This window comes from Carettochelys insculpta, chromosome 10 (genome assembly GCF_033958435.1).
Source record: "Carettochelys insculpta isolate YL-2023 chromosome 10, ASM3395843v1, whole genome shotgun sequence".
NCBI lineage: Eukaryota > Metazoa > Chordata > Testudines > Carettochelyidae > Carettochelys > Carettochelys insculpta.
The window spans coordinates 30,427,822-30,455,332 of record NC_134146.1 but is presented as its reverse complement, the minus strand read 5'-3'; the positions used below and the strand labels follow the sequence as shown (position 1 = coordinate 30,455,332).

At 40.3% G+C, this 27,511-nt stretch overlaps 1 protein-coding gene across 1 annotated transcript in view; it reads right to left on the bottom strand.

Moving 5' to 3' along the window:
- The window catches only part of RSRC1 (arginine and serine rich coiled-coil 1), a 344,630-nt gene that overhangs the window by 247,118 nt on the left and 70,001 nt on the right, over positions 1-27,511 (bottom strand). Inside the window, exon 4 of the mRNA XM_075003869.1 lies at positions 27,293-27,469. Coding sequence (XP_074859970.1) covers positions 27,293-27,469 — 177 coding nt within the window. The remainder of the gene's footprint in view (positions 1-27,292; positions 27,470-27,511) is intronic.

Below are 27,511 nucleotides of genomic sequence, written 5' to 3'. Positions count from 1 at the left end.
AACGGGAGAAAAATCTCATGTAGACTTCCCTTATTCCTCGTGACTGCAGGAGTACTGGCATGAACAGGGACACCCTGAACGCTCAGTTTAGCATGAACCTACCAAATTCACTAAATTGAACTTTGGAAGATAAACCACAGTAGCACACATAAATGTAAATAAACCCTAATCCTAGTTAAAAACTTGTAATTTAGACTGAGCTACTGAACGCATCATGTGAGATTCACTGCATATGACAGAGTGTATTTGTGTTAGAGACTTTTGAAAGAATATCTACGTACTTGATATAAACATGATCAAAGTTCTAATCATTAATGATATTAAACTCTAGTGTGGGGATATAGTGATATTAGAAGACTTACGCTGGCACACTAGAAAGCAACAGTGTATTTCTCTTCCGCTATGGCGCAAAATTTAAGATGATGATTTAATCATTTATCTTTTTTATAAGATAAACTGCACACAGCATCATTTGACAAAGCTGCTATAGATTACTTTCCTACACAAATTTAATAAATGGTATTAATGAATCCAGTTTCTTTTACAACCAAGGAAAAAGTTCATCTCTTCCCTTTTGTTCTGATCAAAACGTCAAAGTTTTTTCAGCCTTTAACAGTTTCTCGTATTCATTTAGAGTCTCAAATAGCAGGAGAAAATTCTAAGATTAATGGATTATTTTACTTTTTCTTGTACAAAGAAAATGTTTTCCCCTCCCTTTTATAATGAAAGGAATTAGATACTTTACAAAGTCCACAGTAGGTAATATCAAGGTTCCAGAAAACACTTTTATCCAGAGACCCTGGGTAGCCTATTTGTGAAATACATAGAGCTTAATATATTAACGTTGCATTCAATTTCATTTTATGACAGAAAAAGGTCAGGTTTCTTAAAAAAACATAAATGATTATTAGGAACTCTTCTGCTTTAGATCCATGACAGCAAAACACTGGCTACATGTTTAGGTGATTACTGTATCTCTGCAGTTCAGTATCTGCAGGGTGTCTGAATGCTACTCTAACTACTTAAAGCCAGTAAAGAGATTACAGCTCACACTAACTGGATTTTCACAGCTCCATATCATTCAGTTTGGATTCCTCATACACAGATTAAAAGGGTCCAGACAAACAATAGTCAGCTGCTTTTAAAACCTAAGGTGCCCTGGTTTAAAAAAAAAAAAATTCTTTTGAAACACCCCCTCCTACCTGCCCCCTTACCCCCCCCCCATATTTATGGAATTAGTCAAATAAAAAAACCCCCAAGGTAGTGCAAACTATATAATTATAAAAGGACAACTGTGGTGGCTGGCAGTTATAGTTACGAGGGCTGTGTAGTTCTGAAAATTTTAAACATCTTAAAATAATGAGTCCCTTTGAAGATACTGCCTTCAAATGGATTCCAAAATCCAGTCTGGCTATGGTCTGAAGAAGTGGGTCTGTCTGTCCCACGAAAGCTCACCTAATAAACTATTTTGCTGGTCTTTAAAGTGCTACTTGACTGCTTTTTGTTTTGATAGTGTATATACTAGCATGGCTTCCTCTCTGTTACTATACTACTAATAATGGGCCTTTTCCACCCTGACTGAATAGACCTTGTCAGCTCTAGCCCTCCCTTTTACTGGTACCCCACTCTTTAAATACCTCTCTGCAACCACTCCACCCACCACCCACTCAGGCATCTGATGAGGCAGGTCTTTGCCCACAAAAGCTTATGCTCCAAAATATCTGTTAGGCAATAAGGTGCCACAGGACTTCTTGTTCAATAAGAATGTGGATTGATATCTTTATCTGTGTTTATGATGTATTTTTTTAGTTTACAGGTTGTGTGTGTGGAACACCTGATTAACTCCCATAAATTTATTTTGAAAATCTGAAGAAAATCAAGGTTTTTACATATCAAAAATGTGTATAAAAATTCCACATTCAACTCATTTCTCTTTTTCAGAGCTAACAAACTGGACAGTAGTAGTTAGAAATAATGGCCAAGTATTTGACATCAGCTTCACAATTTTGTGTTCTACTTTCATTTATTCCATTATTCATGCAACATTCATCTGATAACTGAATGTATCATATGGAACTCTACTGATATCAAAGTTGGTACAGAAGGACTCTAAAGAAGGAATAAAATCAGAAGTGAGAAATCTTTCATCAGCTGAACTATCCGTGGCTTTGTAACTGTCATCATGGTAGGGTGACACATTTCAAAGCCTATTACTGTGTTGTGACAGCACACATTTTCATATCCTTTATTACAGCATCGAAGGGACACACTGTGAACATGATCTATCTGAGCAATAAGCTAATAACAATGAGCTCTAAATGCAAGTGTTCACACTCATTAGAAAAAAGCACTGTTAAGATTTCTTCTGTCAGACCTATCAGTGGAGTCTCTTTACAGCCTGTCATTGGATTCTCTACATAATTAAAAGATTTGTTACTACATGAACATTGTGCACTGTCTCCACCCAGTTCACGACCACAATGCACACTTCCAGCTTAGATTGAGTTTAAAGAGTTCCAGTTGAAAATCTAATTAGTATAAAGAGGGAAATCCTTTTATTATGCTATTACTACTCTTCTTTCTTATATAGTAACTCCGCAAGAAGAACTGCTCTTCTGAAGAGTGGACCATATAGTAAACCATACCCACCATAGATGGTCTGTCATTTTAACGTTACTCTAGAGCACAGATTTGCAACATGAGGCTCTTTAAGGACTTCTTTGTGGCTCCCGACGCTGTAATTGCAAAGTTTAAAAAAAAAGAAAGCCTCCTGATTATTTTTGATAAACAGTGAATGTCGAAAAGCCCAAAAATGAACCATTCATAACTAAATAGCAAATGATATGCTATATGAAAAGGTTGCATAACTCCCCCTAGCATCCGAGAGAGAGAGAGAGAAGGTTCAGAAGTGAAAGTCAGGAAGACAGTGGTAACAACACGCACATGTAAAGTGTGAGGAAACAGAATGTGCAAAAAGTTTGTGAATGTCCTGCAGTTAAGATATATTGCATTACAAATCATTGTGTGTGCTGTTCTTAAAACAGAAGTTACAAAAACTATAGTTTGACATTATTTATTAAAGACTGTCCCGTATTTACATGCATGCAGTTCTTGAATTATTGAGTATTTCACCAAATTGGAAAAAAAGAGAAGTTACTCACCTGTGTAGTAACTATGGTTCTTCGAGATGTGTCCCCGTGGGTGCTCCACCGTAGGTGTTGGGCTCGCCCCGGCGCCACAGCTCGGAAAATCTTCAGCAGTCTCCGCTGGGTCGCGCATGCACCGATGCGCGTCGGCTCTTCGCGCGCTTATGGTCACGTGTGCGATCCGGTCCCTGCCAGTTCCTGATCAACCGCTCCGGACGTCTCTGAAAAACACAAACAGAGCTCCGAAGTGGGAGGAACGGGTGGCTAGTGGAGCACCCACGGGGACACATCTCGAAGAACCATCGTTACTACACAGGTGAGTAGCTTCTCTTTCTTCTTCAAGTGGTCCCCGTGGATGCTCCACTGCAGGTGACTACCCAGCAGTACCCCCTTCCAAAAAAGGAGGTGGGTACCCGATTTATGCACAGCTTGCCCTTGAAAAGGACTGCTGTCGACAGGCGTGTATCCTCATCAAGCATCCTGTGCATGGCGTAGTGCTTGGCGAAAGTGTCGTAAGAAGACCACGTCGCCGCTCTGCACATGTCTCTCAGCGCGATTCCCTTGAAGAAGGCCGTCGACGCCATCATCGACCTAGTGGAGTGGGCCCTGGGCGGAACTGGCAGAGGAGTCTTGCGAAGCTCGTAACACAGTCTTACGCATGACACAATGTGATTTGAAATGCTCTGCGAAGATACGGCTTCCCCTTTTGACCTGGATGCAATGGACACCAGGAGTCTGTCCGTTTTCCGGAAAGGCTTAGTTCTAGTGATATAGAAGGCCAGCACCCTTCTCACGTCCAATAAGTGCAACTGTGCCTCTTTACTCGAATTGTGAGGCTTAGGATAGAACGAGGGCAATACTATGGGTTCATTAATGTGAAAATCTGAAGAGACCTTTGGAACGAAGGCTGGAGGCAAACGTAAGACCACCGCCTCCTTTGAGAATATCATGCCAGGTGGTGTGGACATTATGGCTGCGAGCTCGCTCACCCTGCGAGCTGACGTGATTGCCAGGAGGAAAGTCGTTTTCATGGTAAGTAGCCGAAGGGGAACCGTACCCAATGGCTCAAAGGGCAGTCCCGAAATCGTGTGTAGAACCAAGACTAAACTCCATGACGGCGGTATTGGTTTCCGAGGGGGGTACAGGTTTATCAACCCCTTTAGGAAGCGTGTGACAACAGGATGGGCGAATATAGTTGATCCCTCCTCTTCATGTCGAAAAGCTGATATAGCCGCAAGATGAACCTTTATGGAGGATAGAGAGAGCCCCTTTTGTTTGAGTTATAGCAGGTAGTCCAGAATCATAGGTATAGGGGCATCCAGAGGTGTCAATTGCTTGGAAGAGCACCAAGCAGAAAAACGCGACCATTTGTGCTCATAAGTCTTTCTGGTAGAAGTCCTCCGACTACACTCCAGGACTTGCTGCACTCCCTCTGAACATGTAGTCTCTAGGGCGCTGAGCCATGGATTAACCATGCTTGTAGCCGAAGTCTCTGAGGGTGCGGATGCAGTATTGACCCTCGAGCCTGTGTGAGAAGGTCCGGTGCTGTCGGTAGGGGAAACGGCCGGTGCTGTGCCATGCGTAGAAGCAGTGGGAACCATTATTGCCGATCCCAGGTCAGGACTATGAGTATTATGCGTGCTCTCCCCACTTTGGCTTTCTCCAAGACCTTGTGTATGAGTGTTGTGGGAGGGAACGCATAGAGTAGAGGGCCCTTCCATGAGATCATGAAGGTTTCCCCCAAGGATCCCTGTCCCATGCCCGCTCTGGAGCAGTATCGGAGACATTTCTTGTTGTCATGAGTGGCGAACAAGTCGATTTGGGGAAACCCCCATCTGCGGAACACTTGGTGAAGCAGGTCTGAACGGATCTGCCACTTGTGAGTGGGCGCGAAGTGTCTGCTGAGCTGGTTTGCCTTTACGTTGTGGACAGCCGGTAAGTATGAAGCTCTTATGGTTAGATTGTTGGCAATGCACCAGTTCCACAACCGGACCGCCTCCGCACAGAATGCACGAGATCTGGCCCCCCCTTATCAGTTTATATAAAACATGGTGGTGGTGTTGTCGGTATTTACGCCAACTACTTTTCCGCGCAGATAATTCCGAAAATGCCTGCACACACTGAACACTGCTTTGAGTTCTAGTATGTTTATATGCAGTGTCTTCTCTACAGGGGACCATAAACCTTGAGTGGCTTTGTTGTCCATGTGTGCCCCCCATCCCGTATGGGATGCATCTGTTGTAATGAAAACAGTAATTTGTGGTTGGCGGAAAGGCACCCCTGTTAGTAGATTCTTGGGGTTTGCCCACCATGTTAGTGACCTTCGCGCCTCTGTTGTGAGTGATACCATCTTGTGAATGGTATGGGTTGATGGTTTGTATACAGTCGCCAACCAATGCTGCAATCCTCGCATGTGTAGTCTGGCGTTTTGTACCGCAAACGTGGTGGTCGCCATGTGCCTCAGTAACTGTAAGCACGTTAGAACTGAGACAATGGGGCTGTGTGTCATTAGTTGTACTAGAGACTCGATGGCGCGAAAACGAGCATCGGGCAAATATACCCCTGACGTGACAGTCTATCCGAGCCCCTATAAATTCTATATTTTGTGTGGGCTCGGTCTTTGACTTTGAGAAATTGATGAGGAGGCCCAGTGAGGTAAATGTGTTTGTGGTGATGTGTATCATATGCAATACCTCTGCCTGGGAAGTTCCCTTTAGCAGGCAATCGTCCAGGTACGGGAAGATGAAGACGCCCTGTGTGTGTAGGTATGCTGACACGACCGCTAGGGTCTTGGTGAAAACTCTGGGTGCCGAAGAGAGACCAAATGGAAGGACTCTGTACTGAAAATGATCTGTGCCTATGATGAACCGGAGGAAGCGCCTGTGCGCTGGATGAATTGTGATATGAAAATACACATCCTGTAAGTCGAGGGCTGCAAACCAATCTCCATTGTCTAGTGCCATGATTATTGAAGCCATTGTAGTCATTTTGAAGTATTGTTTGCGCAGATATTGGTTGAGGGCCTGTAGATCCAAAATGGGTCTCCAACCTCCTGTGGAGAAAAGGAGATGGAAGCCTGTGGCAGGTTGAAGGTGTTGCTGCTCGCTGAATCTCCGGGGGGGATCGCGGTGATAATGGCAGCGCAATTACCTCAGGGGAGGGACTGCGGTGCCGGGTCTTTGCTTTAGCTTTTGCTCGCTCAGGTACCACTGGAGGCCTGATCGGTGCCGGAGGGCTCGGTACCATAGTCAGTGCCGTGCTGATTTCCATTGCCCCTGGTGCCGTGCTTGGTGCCGTCGTTCTCGGTGCCGCTTGGGGTGTTTCGCTCAGCCCCGTAGGGCTCCATGCCGGGTGTTGACACTCCAGTGCCGTCGGAGCTGAAACTCTTGGTGCCGCAGTAGCCAGTGCCGATCTCTCCGGTGCCTACACGGCCCTTGGTGCCGTTTCCTTAAGAGTCGCAGGCCCCTGAGCGGGTACATGTGCTGCGGCCTTCTCAGCAGAAGAAACCAGCGGGCCCAGGCCCCTTGTTTCACTCGTCCTGCTCCCAGAGGTGACGGGCAGGGATCGAGCTGGAGAAGCCTCTCTCTTCTGCACAGAGGAGGTCAAAGAGGCAGCCTTCCTCTTGTGCAACCCTGAAGAGCCCTCCTTATGGGTCTTTTCTGACGTGGCAGGCTGAAGTGCTTTGTCAAAGAGAAGCATTTTGAACCTCATTTCTCCATCTTTCCTGGCTCTAGTTGTTAATTTAGAGCAATGAGAGCACTTCTGTGGGACATGGGTTTCCCCAAGGCACCGGATGCATTTGCTGTGGCCATCTGAGGCAGGCATGGCCTCCCAGCAAGATTCACACTTTTTAAAACCAGGGGACGCCATTGTTAGACTAAGTCCCTGAATCCGTAAGTGCTAACAGCGCACTTAGCAGTTTATTTGCCAAACAATAGCAACTGTTAGCCTTTGAAGGCTTGTCAAAAATAGCAGGCCCGCCCGGAGGCGGCCGCTCTAATCCTTAAAACAGTCTTTTGCTTCTAGGAAAAAAACTATATACACAGTAGAACCAATATTATAATAACTAAATAACTATTAACTATAACTATAACTAGTCAAAACGAATAAAACGGAGTTTATCTGTCTCAGGCGTTGGACGGAGAGGATTCCGTCTGCAGCCATTGGCGGCTGAGAAGGAACTGGCGGGGACCGGATTGCACACGAGACCGTAAGCGCACGAAGAGCCGATGTGCATCGGTGCATGCGCGACCTGACAGAGACTGCTGATGATTTTCTGAGCTGTGGCGCTGGGGCGAGCCCAACACCTACGGTGGAGCACCCACGGGGACCACTCCAAGAAGAATGGTTCTTCTTGCTATTTTGGTTGCCGATCCCTGCTCTAGAGGGTGTACATTTGGTACGAGAGTTAATTTTTAAAAATTATCTTACATGAACTGAAAATTGAGGACAACAATATAGTACAGCAACTAATAATCAGGAGAATAATATTCCATTGGAGAATCAGACTCCTTTGCATCCCATTATTTTTTTCAACACTCAAGTATCAAACACATCTACAAGAATGGAGAAAAGGTTTCACATATTTCCATGGCACCTGACAAGATGGAAAGATAACAGCAAAGGTTAACTCGAAAATTAAACTAATTTTAATGGTATTTTTATATTTACATATACACATATACATACATAAATATATACAGGTTGAATCCCTGTCTAGTTTGGCATCTTCAGGACCTGACAGGGGCTGAATGAAAGAATTTGCCGGTCAACAGGAGGTCAATATTGTCTAGCAGCATTACCAACATTTCCACATATTAATATTGAGTGGGGTCCAAAATGGGGTAATTATTTGTCATTTTCTCCTTGTAGCAAGAAGCTCACCACACATCCTCTACCATAAATCCCTTACTCTGTAAACTCATCTACAACAGTCTTTGTGAGGGCAGATGACCATGTGGCATATTACACAATTCTTAAACTAACAGTATATTATGAGTATATTATGCAATTTCGTCATGAGCTCTGCTACACTGTACTTTCTGAGAAGACTTGGCAGAATATTGTACTTTCTAAGGTAACAAATCTGGGAACTATATGGCAATTACTCATCCAGGCAGGTCAATTCCACTTATACAGAGCTGCCCCCAAGCTCTGTTAACCTGATCCATCTGAGGCCCCTATGACCTCTACCATCTGAAACATCGGGAGTGTGTTGTCTCCTCACTATACCAGACACTGGAAGCTCCAATCACATTTCCTACCTTCTTTGTTTCCAGTTCTTTCCACTGCTGGCCCAGAAAAAGTTCACCACCACCACACATCTGATGTTGAGATGGAAAGAAGGGAATTTTAATGCAAAAAGCTAGAGAGAGAAATGAGAAAGAATAAGCAAATCCTTGAGGTCACTAGATCCTCAAGATAAAGTGAATGACGATGTCACTTCCCAAGTACAAGACAGGAAGATGATTGAGGCAGCAGCAGGACTGATGAATACCTACAGTAATACAACAGTTCTTAGATTAACAGAACAAACTTTTGTGACCTATAATCTAGCACAGACAAGATGGAAGATAACTGTACTTTGACAGCCTAGAACACAAATCCAGGTCTGAATAACTAAAATGTTATGCATAAGGGCAAATATGGCAATACTGGGGCTAAATGACACAATATTGTGAAAACAGAGAGAAATATTACTCCATTCTGTTGTTCACATGCCTTTGTGGAATAGCCATGTATTCTTATTATTCTAACACATAGTGCTACTGGAAGCAATAAAGTAGAAACTAATTGGCCAAACTTTTAAAGACCTTTGTAAAAACAAACAGATCCCAGTCTTCAGACACTGATTCTCTCTATGTAATACAACTTTTAAATGCTGCATCCAATCAGTTCCGAACCAAGGGGGTAACTAGTGGTGTTCCCCAGGGCTCAGTCCTGGGACCGATCCTGTTCAACTTGTTCATCAATGATCTAGAAAATGAGGTAAGCAGTGAGGTGGCAAAGTTTGCAGATGACACCAAGTTGTTCAGGACAGTCAAAAGCAAAAGGGATTGTGAAGAACTACAAGGAGATCTCAGCAAACTGAGTGATTGGGCAGCAAAATGGCAAATGAAATTTAATGTGGGTAAGTGTAAGGTAATGCATGTTGGAAAAAATAACCCAAATTACACGTACTACATGATGGGGTCAAATTTAGCTACGACAGATCAGGAAAGGGATCTTGGAGTTATAGTGGATAGTTCTCTGAAGACATCCACGCAGTGTGCAGCGGCAGTTAGTAAGGCAAATAGGATGTTAGGAATTATTAAAAAAGGGATCGATAATAAGACAAAAGATATCATACTTCCCCTATATAAAACTATGGTACGCCCACATCTCGAGTACTGCGTGCAGATGTGGTCTCCTCACCTCAAAAAAGATATATTGGCATTAGAAAAGGTTCAGAAAAGGGCGACTAAGATGATTAGGGGCTTGGAAAGGGTCCCATATGGGGAGAGGCTAGAGAGACTGGGACTTTTCAGTTTGGAAAAGAGGCGATTGAGGGGCGATATGATAGAGGTATATAAAATCATGAATGGTGTGGAGAAAGTGAATATAGAAAAATTATTTACCTTTTCCCATAATACAAGAACTAGGGGACACCAAATGAAATTGATGGGTAGTAGGTTCAAAACTAATAAAAGGAAATTTTTCTTCACACAGCGCACAGTCAACCTGTGGAACTCCTTGCCCGAGGAGGCTGTGAAGGCCAGGACTCTATTAGGGTTTAAAAAAGAGCTTGATAAATTTTTGCAGGTCAGGTCCATAAATGGCTATTAGCCAGGGATAAAGTATGGTGCCCTAGCCTTCATAACAAGGGCAGGAGATGGATGGCAGGAGATAAATCACTTGTCTTCTGTTCTCCTTCTCTGGGGCACCTGGCATTGGCCACCGTCGGCAGATGGGATGCTGGGCTTGATGGACCTTTGGTCTGACCCAGTATGGCCATTCTTATGTTCTTATGTTCTTATGTTCTTAAGGAATGCTCTGAGCAGCAACAGTCAGAGCCCAACTGATTTGGTGAAGGGAAGGTGGTGTGCAACAAGGCAAATATGGAGGACCCATGAAATCCATGAGTGGTCTTTAGTACTGTCACCACCTCAAGTGTCTATGCAATTGTCAATAGATCAAACTAGTTGATGTCAACAATTACCTCATCTTTGCCTCACTTCCCAACTGAGTTAAATCATTATAGATATCAACGTGTTTACCTCCCAAAACAGAAATAAAAATAAAGATCAGGTGTACAGAACCAGGGGGCATGAAAGAAATGTGGCAATGAACACAGCCCTTTACATGTGGACAGAATGGAGGATCATGATGTGGAAAAGGGGTAATGGGGCTCACCAAACCCTGCTACTGAGGGACAATGAGAGGTCACAAAGAGCCTTATCACTGAAGAAAATGGGAGACCCTTCTATAAATGGAGGTAAGAATGAAGGGCACAAACAAACCTCAAAAATTTAAATATTAGCTTACGACATACACTAAGGATATTGTGAGATTAACACATGCAACCATTCATAAGCATTTCATAAAGCCTAAACACTGAACACATCATTACAAGTCCAATAACCATCTCAACAATACAAACATGCAGAGGAAACAGACCGGTTTCCAGCAACGAATTTGTAATTTGTTGACTAAGGCTTAAAGCCTGGGCAACAGCTTCCACCTGGCCTGCTAGCATCACAAAGTCATTCTCAGGACAGACAGAAGTCAAGTGTCCGTCTGAAACTCCGATAACTCCCTCACAAGAGGAAGCTTTTAAACACAGATAAACTGGATGACACTGTCCCAAACACGCATATTCTGACAACTGATAGTCAGAAAAATCAACTGGACTATTAAAACTACTAAAATTACTAAGGCTGCGTCTACACTATGAGATAAATGCAAATTAAATTCAGTTAGCTCAATTTTACCACATGACTGTCTTCATTGTAAAGACCATTAGTTCAATTTTAGGTGCACTACTCTTGAGATTACAATATCGCAGTTACCTGACAGGTATAGCATCAAGCTTGAATTCAAAAGTTTGATTAAATGCAAGTGTGGAAGTGTCACATCTTAAAAGCAAATTTATTAGCCTCCAGAGGCGTCCCGTATGTAACCCACACAACGCCCTTCCCACTGCTATGCTCTGGCTGCTGCTCTCCAGTAAGAGGAAGAGCCTGAATTTCCAAGAAGGAGCAGCAACTCTAGCTGTGGGCTCAAGTTAATTTATGACAGCCTGAGAAATGGCTTCTTTCTTTCTATGCTGTTAGTGTGCATGTACCTACCCATTCAAATAACCCGGCAGGGAGTTTGCAGCTCTGTCTGTACACTTGGTATTTTTTTCTGCGCTGCCTGGTACCAGCCCCTGCCCCGTCATACCACGTGTCAACAAGGCTGTGCCAGGGGTCGTGCTTGCATAAACACATGAAGAAACTTCTTCTCAGGTGGTTTACATTTGGGTGTGAACCCCCTTCACTTCCCAACAGGTGCCACACAGTCTGGGTCTTTCCCGCACTCAGCCACATCATGTGGGTAGCCCCCAATCAAGCCCAATAAAATGATGTGCCTGCCATTCAGTGCTGGCAATGCTGCTAGTCGGGAGGGAAATACAGGGTTTAGCTGCTGCTGTGGGAACATCTCCCCCAGCAGTTAAGATAATGTGGGCTTTGCTGCCACCATGGGGAAGGAACAGCTCAACTGGTCATCCACTGACCCCTGTCCCCCTCGGCTGATACCTGGGCTTGCTGCTGCCACCAGGGAAAAGTCTCCCCAGGCAGCAAAGGGGCTTTGTGCCGACGGGGGAGGACTACTTCAACTGGTCATCCAATGACTCCACCCCCCGCTTGGCCCATACCTGGGCTTGCTGCTGCCACCAGGGAAAATCTACCCCGCTGCCAACAGGGGCGGATCATTTCAACTAGTCGTCCAGTGACCCGCACCCTCCCTTGGCCCACACCTGGGCTTGCTGCTGCCAGGGGAAAACCAACTGTTCTTTTTTTCTGCAATGATGGAAAGGTGGAATGGATGGCCAGTTGAGAATACAGTCGCTGCACTTGTGTTGGCAATATAATGTAGGGGGAAACCAAAAGTTCTTTCTTTCTTCCTACACCCTTGTCAACTTAAGAAATATTCCAGGCCCCTGCATTATTTTCAGGGATCACATTTCAGCAATGACGGGAGGTGGGACAGAGGGCCAGGTGAGAATACAGTCACTGCACCTGCGTTGGCAACGTAATGTGTGGGGAAAACAAATATTCTTTTTCCTAATTTTGAGCATCTTCTGCATTATTTCCAAGGATCGACATATTTTCAGGGATTGGGAGGGGAATGATGAAAATACAACAGGGGAAGATGACACCAAGACCAACGAGCATACCCAGAATGCTACAGGGATGAGGGAGCTGTGGGAACTGTAACAGTCGATGTTAGCCAATGTGTGTGTGGCAGCAATGACTCGACTTTGTAGGAAGCACAGTGTAAAGTGGGGATGGTCAAAACTGAACTTATAAATTCCAGAATTAGAAAGTTGATATAAATAAATTCAAATTTATCTCATAGTGTGGAAGCAGCCTAAGTCACTAATGCTAAAACTATTTGCTAAAGCTATAACAAAAGGGCTGTGGTCGCTCAGACTCCATATCAAAGCCATAATGTTGTGAGAAGAACTGAGTGGTAGTGAGAACATCTTGCCTTTATATGCCTTTGCAGCAGAGCATGACTAAAGAGCATGTGTTCATTAGATAGGTATTGTTGACCAAAAAGATACAGATCTCTATTACAAGGCACCAGCAGGGAATGCACATATGGACAAATGCACAAAGATGAAGCCTTGGACATGAAGAACCTCTTCTAATGAACAAAAAAATATTTGCTCCAGAACCTGGGGTTGTACCAACCCACCAATTATTTTATTATGGAAGCACTGGAGGTTCTTTACTTTCCAGAAACATTCATGAGACACAAGCAAAAGAGGCTCAACTAAAATAGTCCTTAAGAATGGCACCACTGTCATCAGCACAGCATAACAAGAGGTAAGTCTGATTTCAGAGCTCATCAGTACAGAGACCAATATCAACAGTACATGATGTGCTAGGATGTTTGTGCAGAAGAATGGATTTTAAAAAAAAAAAAAATCAATAGGAGCAATATCAGCACTCTAAATCAAAAAATATTGAAACCATTTAAGGACACGTAATTTTCAAAAAAAATAGTCAAGGAATACAGAATATCTTCCAAAAGGCTTTCCAATCACCTAAGTGTCAGAAAAAAAAATGAGGGAGCTGTTAAATATTGAACATATACTCTAAACATATACCATTTTATTTCTCGATGTTTTAATTTTGATTAAAGACTTTACTGCCATATTTACGGCACATCTACATAAACCTTTTCACTATAGTGCTTCAGTGAGGACCATATATCTGGGAGTGCCTTTTTCACCAGTGTAGGTATTCCACCTCCCAAAAGACAGTGGCTAGGCTGACACGAGAACTCTCACGTAGACCTACTGATGTCCACACTGGGGGTTAGGCCAATATAACTGTCACTCAGGAGAATGATTTTTTCATACAACTGGGCAACTTTATTATGAGCTAAATTCCTAGCGCAAATCAGGTCTTCATATCAACTGACATCAGGGATATTAACATTTAACAGGTTAACTGGTAAGCCTGACCCTAAATGGATAACTGAAACAGGCAAGCAACAGAGGGGCTGGAGCAACCCCCAACCCACACACTGGTGGTGGGTTGCTCCAGCCCTGTGGGCCTGCCACAGCCAGGGGTAATGGGGTGGTGCTCTAGCCTGGCCACAGCAACCTCTGCCCACAGCAAACTTGGCGTACCACAGCCAGGAGTGCTCCACACCAGCCCCTAATTTCATCAGTTAACTGGTTAAATTTAATCTTTAACTGGTTAACTAATTAAACAGGACTTTACATCCATTACTGACATCCAACATCATTTAAAAATAGCCTGCAAAAAAAAATTATTAGAATTAAATACCAATAATATACCTCCATTTTCAAAAGTTAGTGAATTAATACACCAACAGATTACAAAAAGACCAATTTTTCAGATTAAATGCTGTTGCTACTATAACAAAGTGACAATTTTTTTTAAATTTGAAACTAATTTTTACTTATTTCCTATCATTCCTTCCACAAAGCTGGTTTAAAATATTTTTAAAAAAAATCCCACACATGTCCTTTGATGTGAGGTGAGAGGGAAAGAAAGAAAAAGAAAAAATCTAGTTTATCTAGAATTCTAGTGGGACCTTTAGAGCCAACCTAGTCCTCTGGGTACATTTAGAACAGATCAAACTATTAACTAATAATCAACCTATTTATCCATGATACCTGTTCAGAGACATTGTCTACCATTTGATAGTCACAATCTTCTCTTTTCCAAGATGCTCAACACAGCCAGAGATGCATTTGGGGTAGGGGATGAAAGTGGGGTGGTCAGACCAACACGGCAGTATCTGAAGGTACTATGTCTGAGAAAGGCAGAGGCAGGCATAGTGGCCTCCAGGAGTATTTTGTGGGGAGAGGCGTGAAGAGGGCAGATCAAAGAGACAGTTTTGCACCTGTTTCAAAAGTGCAGCATATTCTCTCCCTAGTGTCAGTCTCCAGATTTCATGGAGAGCAGTCTTGGGTTTTAGCCTTAACCCATTAATTTATGCCACCTGTAGAACTAACTAACTGGTCTTTACTCTTTATGCTCAAGGAAACACTGACAGCAGTATTAGGGAAGCCTGCTGGGTGACTTGTTGGAGAAAGCAGTCATAAAAGTTCTCTCCTGCAGTGTGTTCACAAAGCAGCAGCTACAATTAGGCCTTAAATATGTATTATTTACAGAATATAGTAAAATATGCTATTATGAGACATGATTGCAAAATTAGGATTACAGAACATTTTGAGGAAAAATCTTCATGAACATTTATTCAAGGGAATTTGTTATGCTTTCGCAATGGTCTCTTTTTGAAATAAACTACTTTGGCCCTAGTTAGAAATACTGAAAGTGATTAAACAATAACATGAATTAACTGCTTGCTAAACCAAATCCGTTTGATGTGTCACAATGGTAAACATCCCTAAATGCACTACTATAAGTCAAATGAAACACACTTTTTCCTGCTCCAAGAGATTTTTTTGTCTCTCTTTTAACATTAGAAAAGCCCTATACTTTCACACTTAAAATCAGATTTATATTGGTGCAGCTGAAAACAATTTAAATTACAGCACAAAAAGCAATAAAAAATGTGATTAAACTAACAGCATTCTGATACACAATTAATATTTTATTAATAAATATTCAATAGTAAACTTCCACATTTTTCTCAAAATTCATACATTTTATGGGGCAAGAATTGCCAAAATATTGACATAATAAACTTAATTTTTATTGGAGAGACAATTCCTAATTTCTGCAATGTAAACTGGATTGTATACTTTAATGTTTACGCTGACCTATTCAATATATTTCCTAATATGAATATTAATCAATGTTTATTTGCACATATAGGTAATGCAACTGTCCAATGGCACAAACTGGTAGGAAGGAAAGAATTAGATATGTCAGAAACACTGAAATTCTGCAAAATAAAGACAAGTATTGAATATATTTTGTTTGCTTATAACAAAGCAAATAGCGTTGCTTACTGCTTCAGCGTAACTTCACTAAATCATGTGAAAGGTATACTTCTTTTCAATCAAACATTTACCCTTCGCCACTGGTGAAAGGCAACAATATCTCTTTACAACCTCTAGTCTTTTTCAATAAATTTTGCATGAAAACATGTTACCCAAGCACAAAGTTGCCTGCTGTCACACTGGAAGTATGATAAATGTTTAATGAAAACAACACCACACAGCTTGGTGTCAGACAACAGCTATCACACAGACCTGCTTTGATCTAACCAGACACTTAAAAGGCGTTCTGAGTGTGCTTTGCACCTCAGAACGCTATAACCTATGTGCAAATAAGTATATTAGCATAAATAACTTCCTGCTGCATAGAGAAGTAAGAGGTAAGGAAAAACTGACAAGTTCCAAGAGTGTATGACTGCTGTCAAATTATGAGAAGTTGAACATTTCATGCACTGTTAAGCTTATCAATAGGCATTTATTACACAGCTAGTGAACAGAAACCACTGGATCACTGGCATGATTGAAAATGGAAAAAAACTATGCAACTATTTTGGCTATCTAAAAACTGTTTATATATTTGGCTAACTCTTGACCCACACTTGAGAACTTACCGAAAGGATTACTAAAACCAAAAGTCAGTGGAAATATTTCAGAAGCAATCTTGTAAACTCATATGATCTTTCAAGTGTTCAGTAAACTATGGTGTCACCAAGGCAGAAATGTACTGGTACTTAGATATAGTTTCTACTTTAAATGGTGTTTTATGCTTGATTGATGGCACAATATATCTATACTTCCTTAGATTTCTAATTTAAGAATTGTATTTCTGTAAGGCTACGTCTACACTAGAAGTATCTGTCAGCAGAAGTTACTGGCAGAAGAGATGTTCCAACAAAACTTCTGTTGACAGATTGCATCTACACATAAAAGCGTGTTGATTTTTTGATCTGCTCCATGGACAAAAGGCCCCCCCAGAGCATCTACACAGCTTGTTTTTCTACAGTTTGTCATCAAAATACATTGTGTGTGTAGATGGTCCATGAGTTTTGTCTACAAAACTATACTGTAGCTGTAGCCAAAATGTTCAGAAAATAATGTTTTTATAAAAGGCTGTTGCTGTGGTATTGTAAATAAAATGCCTATGCCTTTCTTGCATAATATAAAATTTCTCAGAAAACTTGGTAGAACTGAAATAAACTGTTGTTCTAGATATTAGTGGGCATAGCTTTCCTTAATAGGAAGGACTATTTTACAGTTTACATGTAAAATTCTTTACGATTAATTTGGAGCCCTGTTATTACTTCGATCATATTTTTACAATTTGTCTCAAACTAGTAATATTGTGACAAAGTAAAATGATACACAGCTGATCACATCTGATTCTTCTGAAAAGCAGAGAAACATCAAGTTTTCTGTGAAAGACATTAACATTTTACCTTCTTTCAATGTTAAATTTGATTATATAATCACACTGAACAGCAGAAAATTAATGTATTAACATTTGCACGGATAGATTTTAAGTTAATAAGAGTGTTAATATTCATTAGCAAGCACATTATACAACAATACGTGTTTTGGTAAATTAACAAAAGGAGTATGTGCAAATGTGGTATGATCTCAATTTATGTTTTATTTAAATTAATCAGGACTGCAAAATAATTCATTTAGCAAACTTTTACTTCTGAAGGCACTAGCTGTGTTGAAATTTCTGGTCTAAATCCCAGATTTGAGAACAGAATAAAAGAAATCCATTAGCAACTAATCTTTCACAGCAGCCAGCAAGTAGTGATTTGCTGCTGTCAGGCCCACCTTGTGGAGTATGATAAAAAAAAAAAGTATGCTACATGAGGCCCAGGTAGTATACTGTACTCAGAGTCAGAAAAATCAAGTGTCATCCATCTCAGTGAAATATGTGGCCATTTTAACAAAAATCTGGAGGCTCTTTATGAAAAGTTTCATACGCCATGCTGATTTAGTCTTCAGTATGTGGTTTAATAGAGCTGGAAACCCAGTCACATCACACTAAGGCACATTACATTTAAACTTGCAACAGTCTAGTTTTTTGCTCAAACAAATCCTTAGGAAACAAAAATTGCCAACAGGAAGTTCTGCACTAGCTTCCAATGTACAGATTCTTATTTTATTCTGCATTAAGAATTCCTTTACGGGGCTTTAGTTTAATCCATTTCCAAAGTGAATTAAGCTAAACTGCTCAATGGGACTCAATGCAGAATAAGTCTGTTCATATAGGAATTAAGTGCAGGATAGCTATTGTGCTCTAAATCCACAATCCAGCACATTCTCCGCAAACCTCATATAGATAACCCTTCAGATTTACTTTTCTTCTATGTGATTGGTGAGGTTTTGATCCAAACCAGCATGCTTTTAATTCCAAAGGGAGTGCTCCTCATTTTCCCCACATATATTCAAAAATATTATGACAAAAATGAGACACAGCCCTAGTTAACTATTGCAGTCTTGCTCTTGAGCCACTAGAAAGGACACAGCCTGCCTCACCACTCCATTTTCCAGAACTTATTGTGGCAAAAGGAGCTTTCTGATAAATACCATCACCATATCATTTTATTCAAGGTGAATTTTCCCAATCTTAGTATGTATTATGGTCAAAAATCAACTACTTTTTTTTATACCAAAGAGGTTTGGTCTGTTGAGTTTAAATAAAATACTTATGCATTTCTCATATAATAAAAAACCCACCACTACCACAGGAAAGATGAGAAGCGGGAAGTCCAAATTTAATGCTAGAAAACCTGTGAAAACCAACAGCTGTACTTTAAAAACAAACATGCACAAAACAAAATCTTGCACTAGATTAAAGCCTCTTTACCATGGCCAGGTACCTGTAAGTCTAAGGCAAAACAAAATTTTAGAAAAGTTAACAAAAAAGAGAATGATAATACACTACAAACTGTACTTAGTAACTTATTTTTCCTGTTCTAATTTATTTACAAGACTTCATAATGTGTTAGTAAATATACTGTAGAAGGTTTTGTAACAATAGAGGCTCAGTAACAGATTTTAATAGAGATCTTTTTATTAAATCTCAAGAGAAGTGGGGAGACAACCATTTGTATTTTAATTAGAGGGTATGAGGGTTGCTCAGGGTCTAAGTCCACAGTTTATCAAAATAATTGACCAAAACATTTCTGCAGACACGGGCCGTAACAACAAAAAGCTATTTTTACAAACTGAGGAATATGTTGTGAAAGCTGGTCTGAGACTAGATCAAGAAAAAGGCCATAAGGGCAAGCAGATACAGATTTACACTGAAAATGAATGCAGTGAAGCAACTCACAAATGATCATGCCATTTAATGATTTTTTTGTATTATTCCTGACAAAAAAAATCTCCAGGAAATTAGACAGAACATATTTTCAACTATTATCTTTAGACTGAGAAATGATGATAAATGAAATACCGCTGAAGGGTTAAGTCACTTTTAACTAGAAGGAGAGTGATTAGCCAGTCAGCCACACACTGCATTGATAGTTTCTTCTGCCAAGCAAGGAACAGGGTAAAAGCCTCCCAAGGTATCTCAGCACCCGACTGCCACTGGACACAGCAGGCATTGAGCTTCGGGGCTCATCTCCCACTCATGCATCTGATGAAACGGGTCTTTGACCATGAAAGTTTATGCTCTAAAATATCTGTTAGTCTATAAGGTGCCACAGGACTTCTTGTTGTTCTCGAAGATACAGACTAACACGACTATCTCTCTGATACTCTGGCATGTTTGTAATTCCATCCTCACTTCGACAAAAGTTTCTCACCAAAGGCTAATCAATTTCTGTCAATTCTGGGATGGCTAACTTTTCTGTTTATTAATATATTGAAGCCATTGATATACTACATTGTAGCTACGATATCTTTTTGGAATTCACATTCATCAACTTTCTATGCAAGCTCGGAATAATTTCAAGGCACGATAAGCAAATTCTAATTCAAACACCAAAAGTACAATCAGATATTGCAAATGCACTTTTCAAAGCCGATTTAAAACAGCTAATATTACAATTGTTGTCAAAAATGGCAGAACAAATGTACATCCCTTAAAATATTTTAGATTGTATCCACTAAAATAAGTATAAGAAGGGTCTGTATTTTCAAAAGTAACAAGATGACCTGTGGTACCTTATAGAGTAACCAAGGTTTTGGAGCATAAGCTTTCGTGGGCAAAGACCTGCTTCATCAGATGCATGAGACACCCATGTCTGGTTTAGCCTCTGGGAAGTATGGATGCTCAGCCAGTTATGAAGAGTTTGCATCTTCATACAAGTGTATTGTATCACATAAACAGACGATGCTGTAACATCAATAATTGGCTATAGGCTGGTATTTCTTAGCTCTTGAACCCATTCTCCCAGGCAGAAAACATCTGTCTTTAAAGAATCAAAACTGCCCCATTTTAAAACAAAGCCCAAACCAAAAATACATCACAATTTTTGCACAGGAATCTAAATGACTTTATTAAGGTTTATCTAGAACCTTACTGACTGAAATAGACAGAACACATATCATCACTCCTTGGAAATACTAAGCTTTAACCAACCAGTCACACAGACAAAAACAAATGGGCACTTAGCTAGATAACTAGTACATATGGCTTCTCTTACGGAAGGGGTGGGGCACTACAGCCCCCTTGTCTTGATCCAGGCCACAAGGCCTGGAGCCTGTCCCCACGCCCCCCATGTCATCTTGCTGTTGTTCAGTGAGCCTCAATCAAAAAAGGTTCCCCACTTCTGTCAGACAGTCTCAAAGGTCACTGGATCCCTGCTCCCACTCTAAGGACATGCCTACACTAGCGAGTTTTTTTTTTTTTTTTCCTGAAAAAGCCAGGGCTCTTTCAAAAAATCCTGTAGAGTGCCTACACACAAAATGTGTTTTCGATATTAATTGGAATAATGCAGCACTTTTTCTGGAGGCCCTCTTCCTCTCCTGGGTAAGGAAAAGCATCTCTTCTGAAAGATTCTTCTGGAAAAAAAAGTGTGTTGATGCCCTGGGGGCCCTTTTTCAAAAGAGCAGTCCTCACGGAGCTAGATTTTTTGATGCCGGGTACATTCTTTTGAAAGAGCGGGGACTGTGTGGAGGTTCTCTATTGAAAGAGAGGATCAGTTTTTGATTCACTTTTTTATGTGTGGACGTGCTCTTCCAAAAGAAGCTTTTTTGGAAGAGATCTTTCAGAAAATCTTCTTTCAATGGATCGCTGTAGTGTAGACATAGCCTAAGAGTTCCTAGAGGCACACCTACACTGACTTACTTTTGATCTTTGTTTAGACGGTATGATGGCTTGAGCATGAGAGAGCCTCAGCTTATGCAGTAGACCCCAACTTATGCGGTGGTTCCATTTGCACAACCCCCACATAAGTCAAATTTGGCGCACAACTTGGGCGAGTCAGGAAACTGATGAGGGCAGCAGCCCTGGTCAGTTTCCTGGCTCCAATGAGTGGAGGGGAGCCAGGGACCAGGCAGCAGCCTGGCTCACAGGTCCCCTCTGCTTGCCTAGGCAGGAAACTGGCCAGGGCAGCTGACCTCATCAGTTTTCCCCTTTCTGTCAGTGGCAGAAGCTGAGAGCCTGACTCCCAGCTGTCACCACTGGCAAGAACAGCTGCTGCTCCTGACAGGAGCAGGGAAACCTCTCCTGTCAGTGGCTACAGCCAAGTTGGCTGCTGTCCCCAACAAAAGCAGGGAAACTGATCAGTGCAGTTAACCCAAGAAGAGTTAACCCAAGATACGTGTAACTCAAGTGCACGTATCTCAGGGGTTTACTATATTGGGTGCTTTCTGTGCACATCCCACCGCATTTCCTTCTGCTCTTCTTTGTAATCAGTTGAAACTGTTCTCATTTACTAAAAGAAATAGAAAATTTTAAATGACAAGCTGAACCAAACACCACCATCACTGTTATCTATAGCAGAATATACCAGCAAAAAGGAAAACAGAAAACATCTTCCAGCAATTTATGCCAAAAAAAGATGTAACTAAGATAAAACTCCTAATGCCATTACCCATTCATCAGGAACACTATCCAAACAACAACGAAGTCATAGAAGTAAAGTTATGATGAAGACCAAAAGACAAAAAATCTGTACTAGTGCTCGCCACAGAAACCTCTGACAAAATAGGACAAAACTATAATGGTGTTTCAATGCGATATGTAAAATAAATGAGACTGCTGTTGTCTTAAAAGAAAATGCTAAAGGCAAAATGGTTTGCCAACGCTGGTGTTGCATTATCACTTCTCTCCTACTGGAATTTCCATCTATATGCATGTGATGACAAGTTGAAAGCCTTGGCCAATGAATGCCTTTGTTTTCCATACTCACCACCACTATAAAAAACAAATAGCAGTAAAAAAAGAAAAGACAAAAATGTAGAAGGCCTCACGAAGATCTATCATCCAATAAAGCTACAGAATATATGTCGTGTCATTTTCATGGAAGAAACTTGGATCTGAGGGACAGAAAACATTTTATTTTTATTCTGATTCGTTTTACCTCTTAAAGACCTGAATCATAAATTTTATTATATTCTCGATGTAGAACAGTCCACGGATAAATAATCATTTAGTTAAAAATCTTTCCTCAAGGAACAGTCATGTTATATTAAACTATTTCTGAAGTTACAATGTTCTTTTTAGGTCTAACTCATGAAACAGATGGAGTAAATTCCTATATATCTGAGCATTAAACAGCAATTGTGTCATGCAGATAGCTTTGTAGTATATCCTTTTCTTGTTCATTCAAGTATGCTGGTCTGCAAAGCCATTACTAAACAATATTAACATGTTGCTGATAGCAATCTAAGTCTTCAAAATGACAAATAGCTGAAAAAGGTGTAAGTTTCTCAAATCCATATTCCCTGTATAGATATTCTCTGATCACTGTTTGATTAAACTGACAAATCTATCCCCCTTAAAAAGGTATATGAAGGATGAATGACATCAAGAGATCCTGGGTAAATTTCATTTGGCAGCCTATTAATACTTTCAAGTTTTGTTAAACAGAATGAAATCTGTGTTATGAAGACCACTAAACAATACATGATCTCTGAGAAAAAATGAACTAAATGTCACTAATTGTTTCTATTCATTAAAATAAATAGTATAAAATACTAAAATGACCAGAAAAAAAAGAGAAGTCACAAGGATAATAATTTCTTTTTGGATTAGCATAACTATGTCATTTAACACGTAACTCAAAATGTAAAGGTAGATGGACTGATAAAGAGTATATTTCCTTCCAAAATATTCCAGGCACTTGTGACTACCTCCTCCAAATTACCTTATGCTGATCTTTACTACAGGTTGAACCTCGCTCATCCTACTACATCCAAAACCCAGGATGATTTTAGTTTGCCAAACAATCACTCATCATGGATGTGGCCAAGTTTCCTATGGTCCCATAAAGTTTGTTTACCGCCACCAATCTCGGTTCTCAGTGTTCGGTGCTGTTAGTTAGCTGTAAATTACCACTAAATGCCTTCTAAGAGCGCAGTAAGTAGTGGAAGTGTTGGTAACGTTGCTAGAATATATTGACCTCCCATGGTCTGGCAAATGCTTTCATTCAGCACTGGTCAGGTCCTGAGGGTGCTGGATTAGAGAGGTTCAACTTGCATTATAGTCCAAAGAAACAAGAGTGTTTTAATAAAACCACATTAATATAGTCCCAGGTGCTTTATATAATGTGTTTTCTATGAGTCCAGAAACAACTGTGTGCTCAGTAAGCAGGTCATGCATAGTTTGAGACACTAGACCCTATTGCAATGGAGGAAAGAATGCTGGCTAGAAGATTAAAATTACTCTTTCATGGTTTGACTACACAGCAGTTATTTATAAATAGCTTTGCTATCATCTACACAATGCAACTGCTATTTTGAAATAATTTCAGAATAGCAGTTGGCTTATTTTCAAATAGGGGCTGTGGAGACAGAGAATAAAGTGTAGTTTAAAAGAAGCCATAGTGCACCCAACGGCTCTATTTCGAAACAGGCTCAATTGTGTGTAGCAGAGTTATTTCAAAATACGCTATTCCGGAATAACACTGCTGTGTAGACATACCCCAAGCTTTCCAGAAGCATCAAAACATGGTCAACTACAAGTGGACAGGCACCAGAAACATGTAAAAAGACAGCTCAATCTAATGACTCAGACGTTGAGCAACCACCTTTAAAACCTTGTCTAATTTATGAAAATAATTAACTGCTGGCAATAGACATCAGCAACAGAAGGAGATAAGCAACATGTTCTGAGCAGAGTCACAAAGAACCTTGAGTAAATTTCTGGCTGTTCAAAACCCTAAAACTAAGGAGGAAATTGTGAAATACATATATGAATATGAGATGAAATCATGTACCCACCCAAGGACACTACATTCCCAATGTTCACTTAACTTTTCAGAAAAAAACAAGAATAATTAGACACCTTCAATGTGTGAATGGAACACATTCAATACAAGATCAATTTCCCTCTCTTTAAAGACATATATATGAAACCTTCACTCAATTCAGCTAGGTAGGTAAGGGAGATTCAGAGTCCCATTAAGCATGTTTAAACAGAGAGTTTAAGTGTGGGAGTACAAAATAGAGACAATAAGAAGCTGCCATCCTTGGAAATCCACAAAAACTGGTTGATAGGTCTTGATTATTTAAAGCAAAATACATTTGATTTAATAAATGGTATCAGGCATTTCAAAATGATCCAGCCACGATTAATATTAATCATATGGTTACACCAAGAGTCATGCATAAAACTAAGCAGGTAAAATTAGAGTAAAATAATACTGATTGAGCAATTTTCCCTTCTCTTCAGTTTTCCCTCTAATTTTTCTCCTTAAATTTTAGTCATTTTTATATGCTAGAAAATCATATAGAGTAGCTCATTTATTTTAATTGATTATGGCAGTATGTGCATGTATCCAAAGCCCAAAATGAAAGATTTTTGCCACACAATGGAAAAGTAAATATTTATTTAAGTAGACTACCACCAGACACCAGAGTTTTTAAATACTTTTTTTTTTAAATGAGTGCAACGGTAAAATTATAAACCCTTTCAAATGTATTTAGGAAAGCAAGAAAATGAAAGTTCAACGAGGAGTCGTATCTTCTCAAAGCATTTTCTGACACATTTAAGATATGCTGCAGCAGTGGCATCCAACACACTAGCCACATGCAGTTATTTGGCCTGTGGAATGTGGCTAGTTGGCTTGAACAATAAACATATTTTCAGAATGAAATGGCTAGTTCAGTTCAGAACTGGTTGGACACCACAGTGCTATACACTGGAGTGTAATACTTACGTGCATTATCTAAATCTGCTAGTTGCATACACCTTTAAAATAGAATTACATTTAATTTACACTTTTGTAATGATGCATAACCTGTGCTCAAAATTCAGTATTTTCGTCCTCTGTTTAATATTTGACATATAGCAGGTTAGTTTACCAGTAAGCTTCAATAATTCATTAATAAAGCTCAATCAATCCTGCATTCTATCCATAAGACCAAAAAAAAAAAAAAAACCTATGTAAATCGAAAGCTCTTTTTTCATTAATTTCCAAATCTACACTCAACTAGCATCGAGATCAAGGGATTCGGAAAGTATCTTCTATAATCAGTGCTAATTTGGACAAACTGCCTTGGGACTACTTTCCTTGGAATTCACAAACACATAATACAGAAGTAGGCAGAAGAAACAAGCTGGGGGCCATAGCAGTTCAAGGAAGTGCTTGCTCCTGGAGGCTTTTCCCCCACTGCTCTGATTGGCCAGAATTGCAGCAATGCAGTGTGGTGCCTGGTGGAGGCAAGTCACACAGAATCACATGTGATCCTAGGGAGTGGTGCAGGTAAGCTCCCAAACTTTCCCTTTGTTGAAGGAATACAAGAAATTTCAGGTTGATAGGCTCAGTTCTGGAAGAACGCTTGTGATAAGAAAATCTAGACTCCCAGCACCAGATGCTATCTAAAAGATAACTATATGTAAATGGAGCAGGATTCAAGCAGCTCCTCATCTGGGCAACGTAGAATAAAAGGTATGTTTGGAAACAGCATGAACTATAGTGGAAGCTAGGTTTTTAAACCTTTTTAAAGGTTGACTGTGGATACTACAGTTTTAACATCATGAACAATGCTGACCATTTTCCTCAAAGCTTTGCCAATTTAAATAATTTTCACTGAGGATTTTTCAGGCCAGCATTTTTAAGTGGGATACCAACATCTGACTTTTGATATCCCACTTGGCTAGCAAACAAAAGAGTAACAAGCTTCCATATGAACCGCTGCAAAAATGAAACAAAGTTCTTTTGTAAAAGAATGCTGTGATGATCTAACACTTAGACTGATGGACCCAGTTGTCCTGCTGGAGCTAAAAATTTCAGTTAAAGGACTCAATTTCCAAAAATCAACAGTTTGTCTACTACTAACCTCATTGGAGTGATTGTCTCACTATTATTCACACACATATTCGCATAGGCACTTACTAAATCATGCTGTGCAGAAATAATCAGGATGGACGAACATCATCATACATATATGAACTACAACCTCACAATAAACATCAAAAAAAGCAAATTGTTTTGTTATTTTCCCAAAACTAATCAAATTTGGGAAGGGAGCAACTTATCCTTACAGAACAATATAAGGAGCTCCAGCAGAGCTAATGCATAGAGAAGCAGTACTTCACAATTAGCTCAAGTATTTTTCTTCTTCCATTACTTATCAAACATTATTGCTATGTCTACCCTTCCCCCTTCTTTGAAGAGGGCATTGAAATCAGGGTGATGGGCAATTACCAATGAAGTGCTGCAATGCATATGCAGTACTTCATTAGGCAAATTCTCCCTCACAGCAACTTCGAAGTGTCATACTTCTAAGCGCTGGCATGTCATGTCAAGTAGCAGCGGGCAATTCGAAGTGCCCGCTCTACTTAGAAGTGCCTTTACTCCTCAAAAGTTTCACACTTTGAAGTTGCCGCAAGGGAGAATTTGCCTAATGAATTGCTGCATATGCATTGCAACACTTCATTAGTAATCTCCCATCAGCCTGATTACCATGCCCCCCTTGAATAAGGGTGCAAGTGTAGAGGTAGCCTATATGTACAAAGTGATTAAAAACATAGATAGATATGATTTCTGCTCAAACTTTACAACTTTTCCACACATTTTTTTAAAAATAAGTGTTATCTAATCCACAATGATTTCTTTTGAAGTTCCTCCATACCTATTTATGGAGAGAACAATGAAAGATCACTAAATTAAGGTGTTGGCCATATTATTCAGTGTCTTATTAGAACCATATGGTTTGAGGATTTAAAAAGGAAGAGTAACTTCACTAAGTACAAATATTTCCTAGCAAGTTTATGGCCACAAAAATAAAAAGTAATACTGAGTATGTTTTCATTCACTGTAGTAATGAATTCATTTTGATTTGTCATTACACTTACCCACGCTTGGTGGCATACAGCTCCTTCTCTCTCCCTCTGCTTCTCTCCTTCTCTTTCATTTTTTCTTTATCTCTGCCTTTACGCCGTTCTCTTTCACGAGATCTGCTATGAGTTCTTCTATGACTGGATCTTTCACTGCTTCGACTATAGGAGCGTTGATGAGGTCTTGATCGAGACCTATGCAAAACACATAATATTCAATGTTAGCAATTATAATTT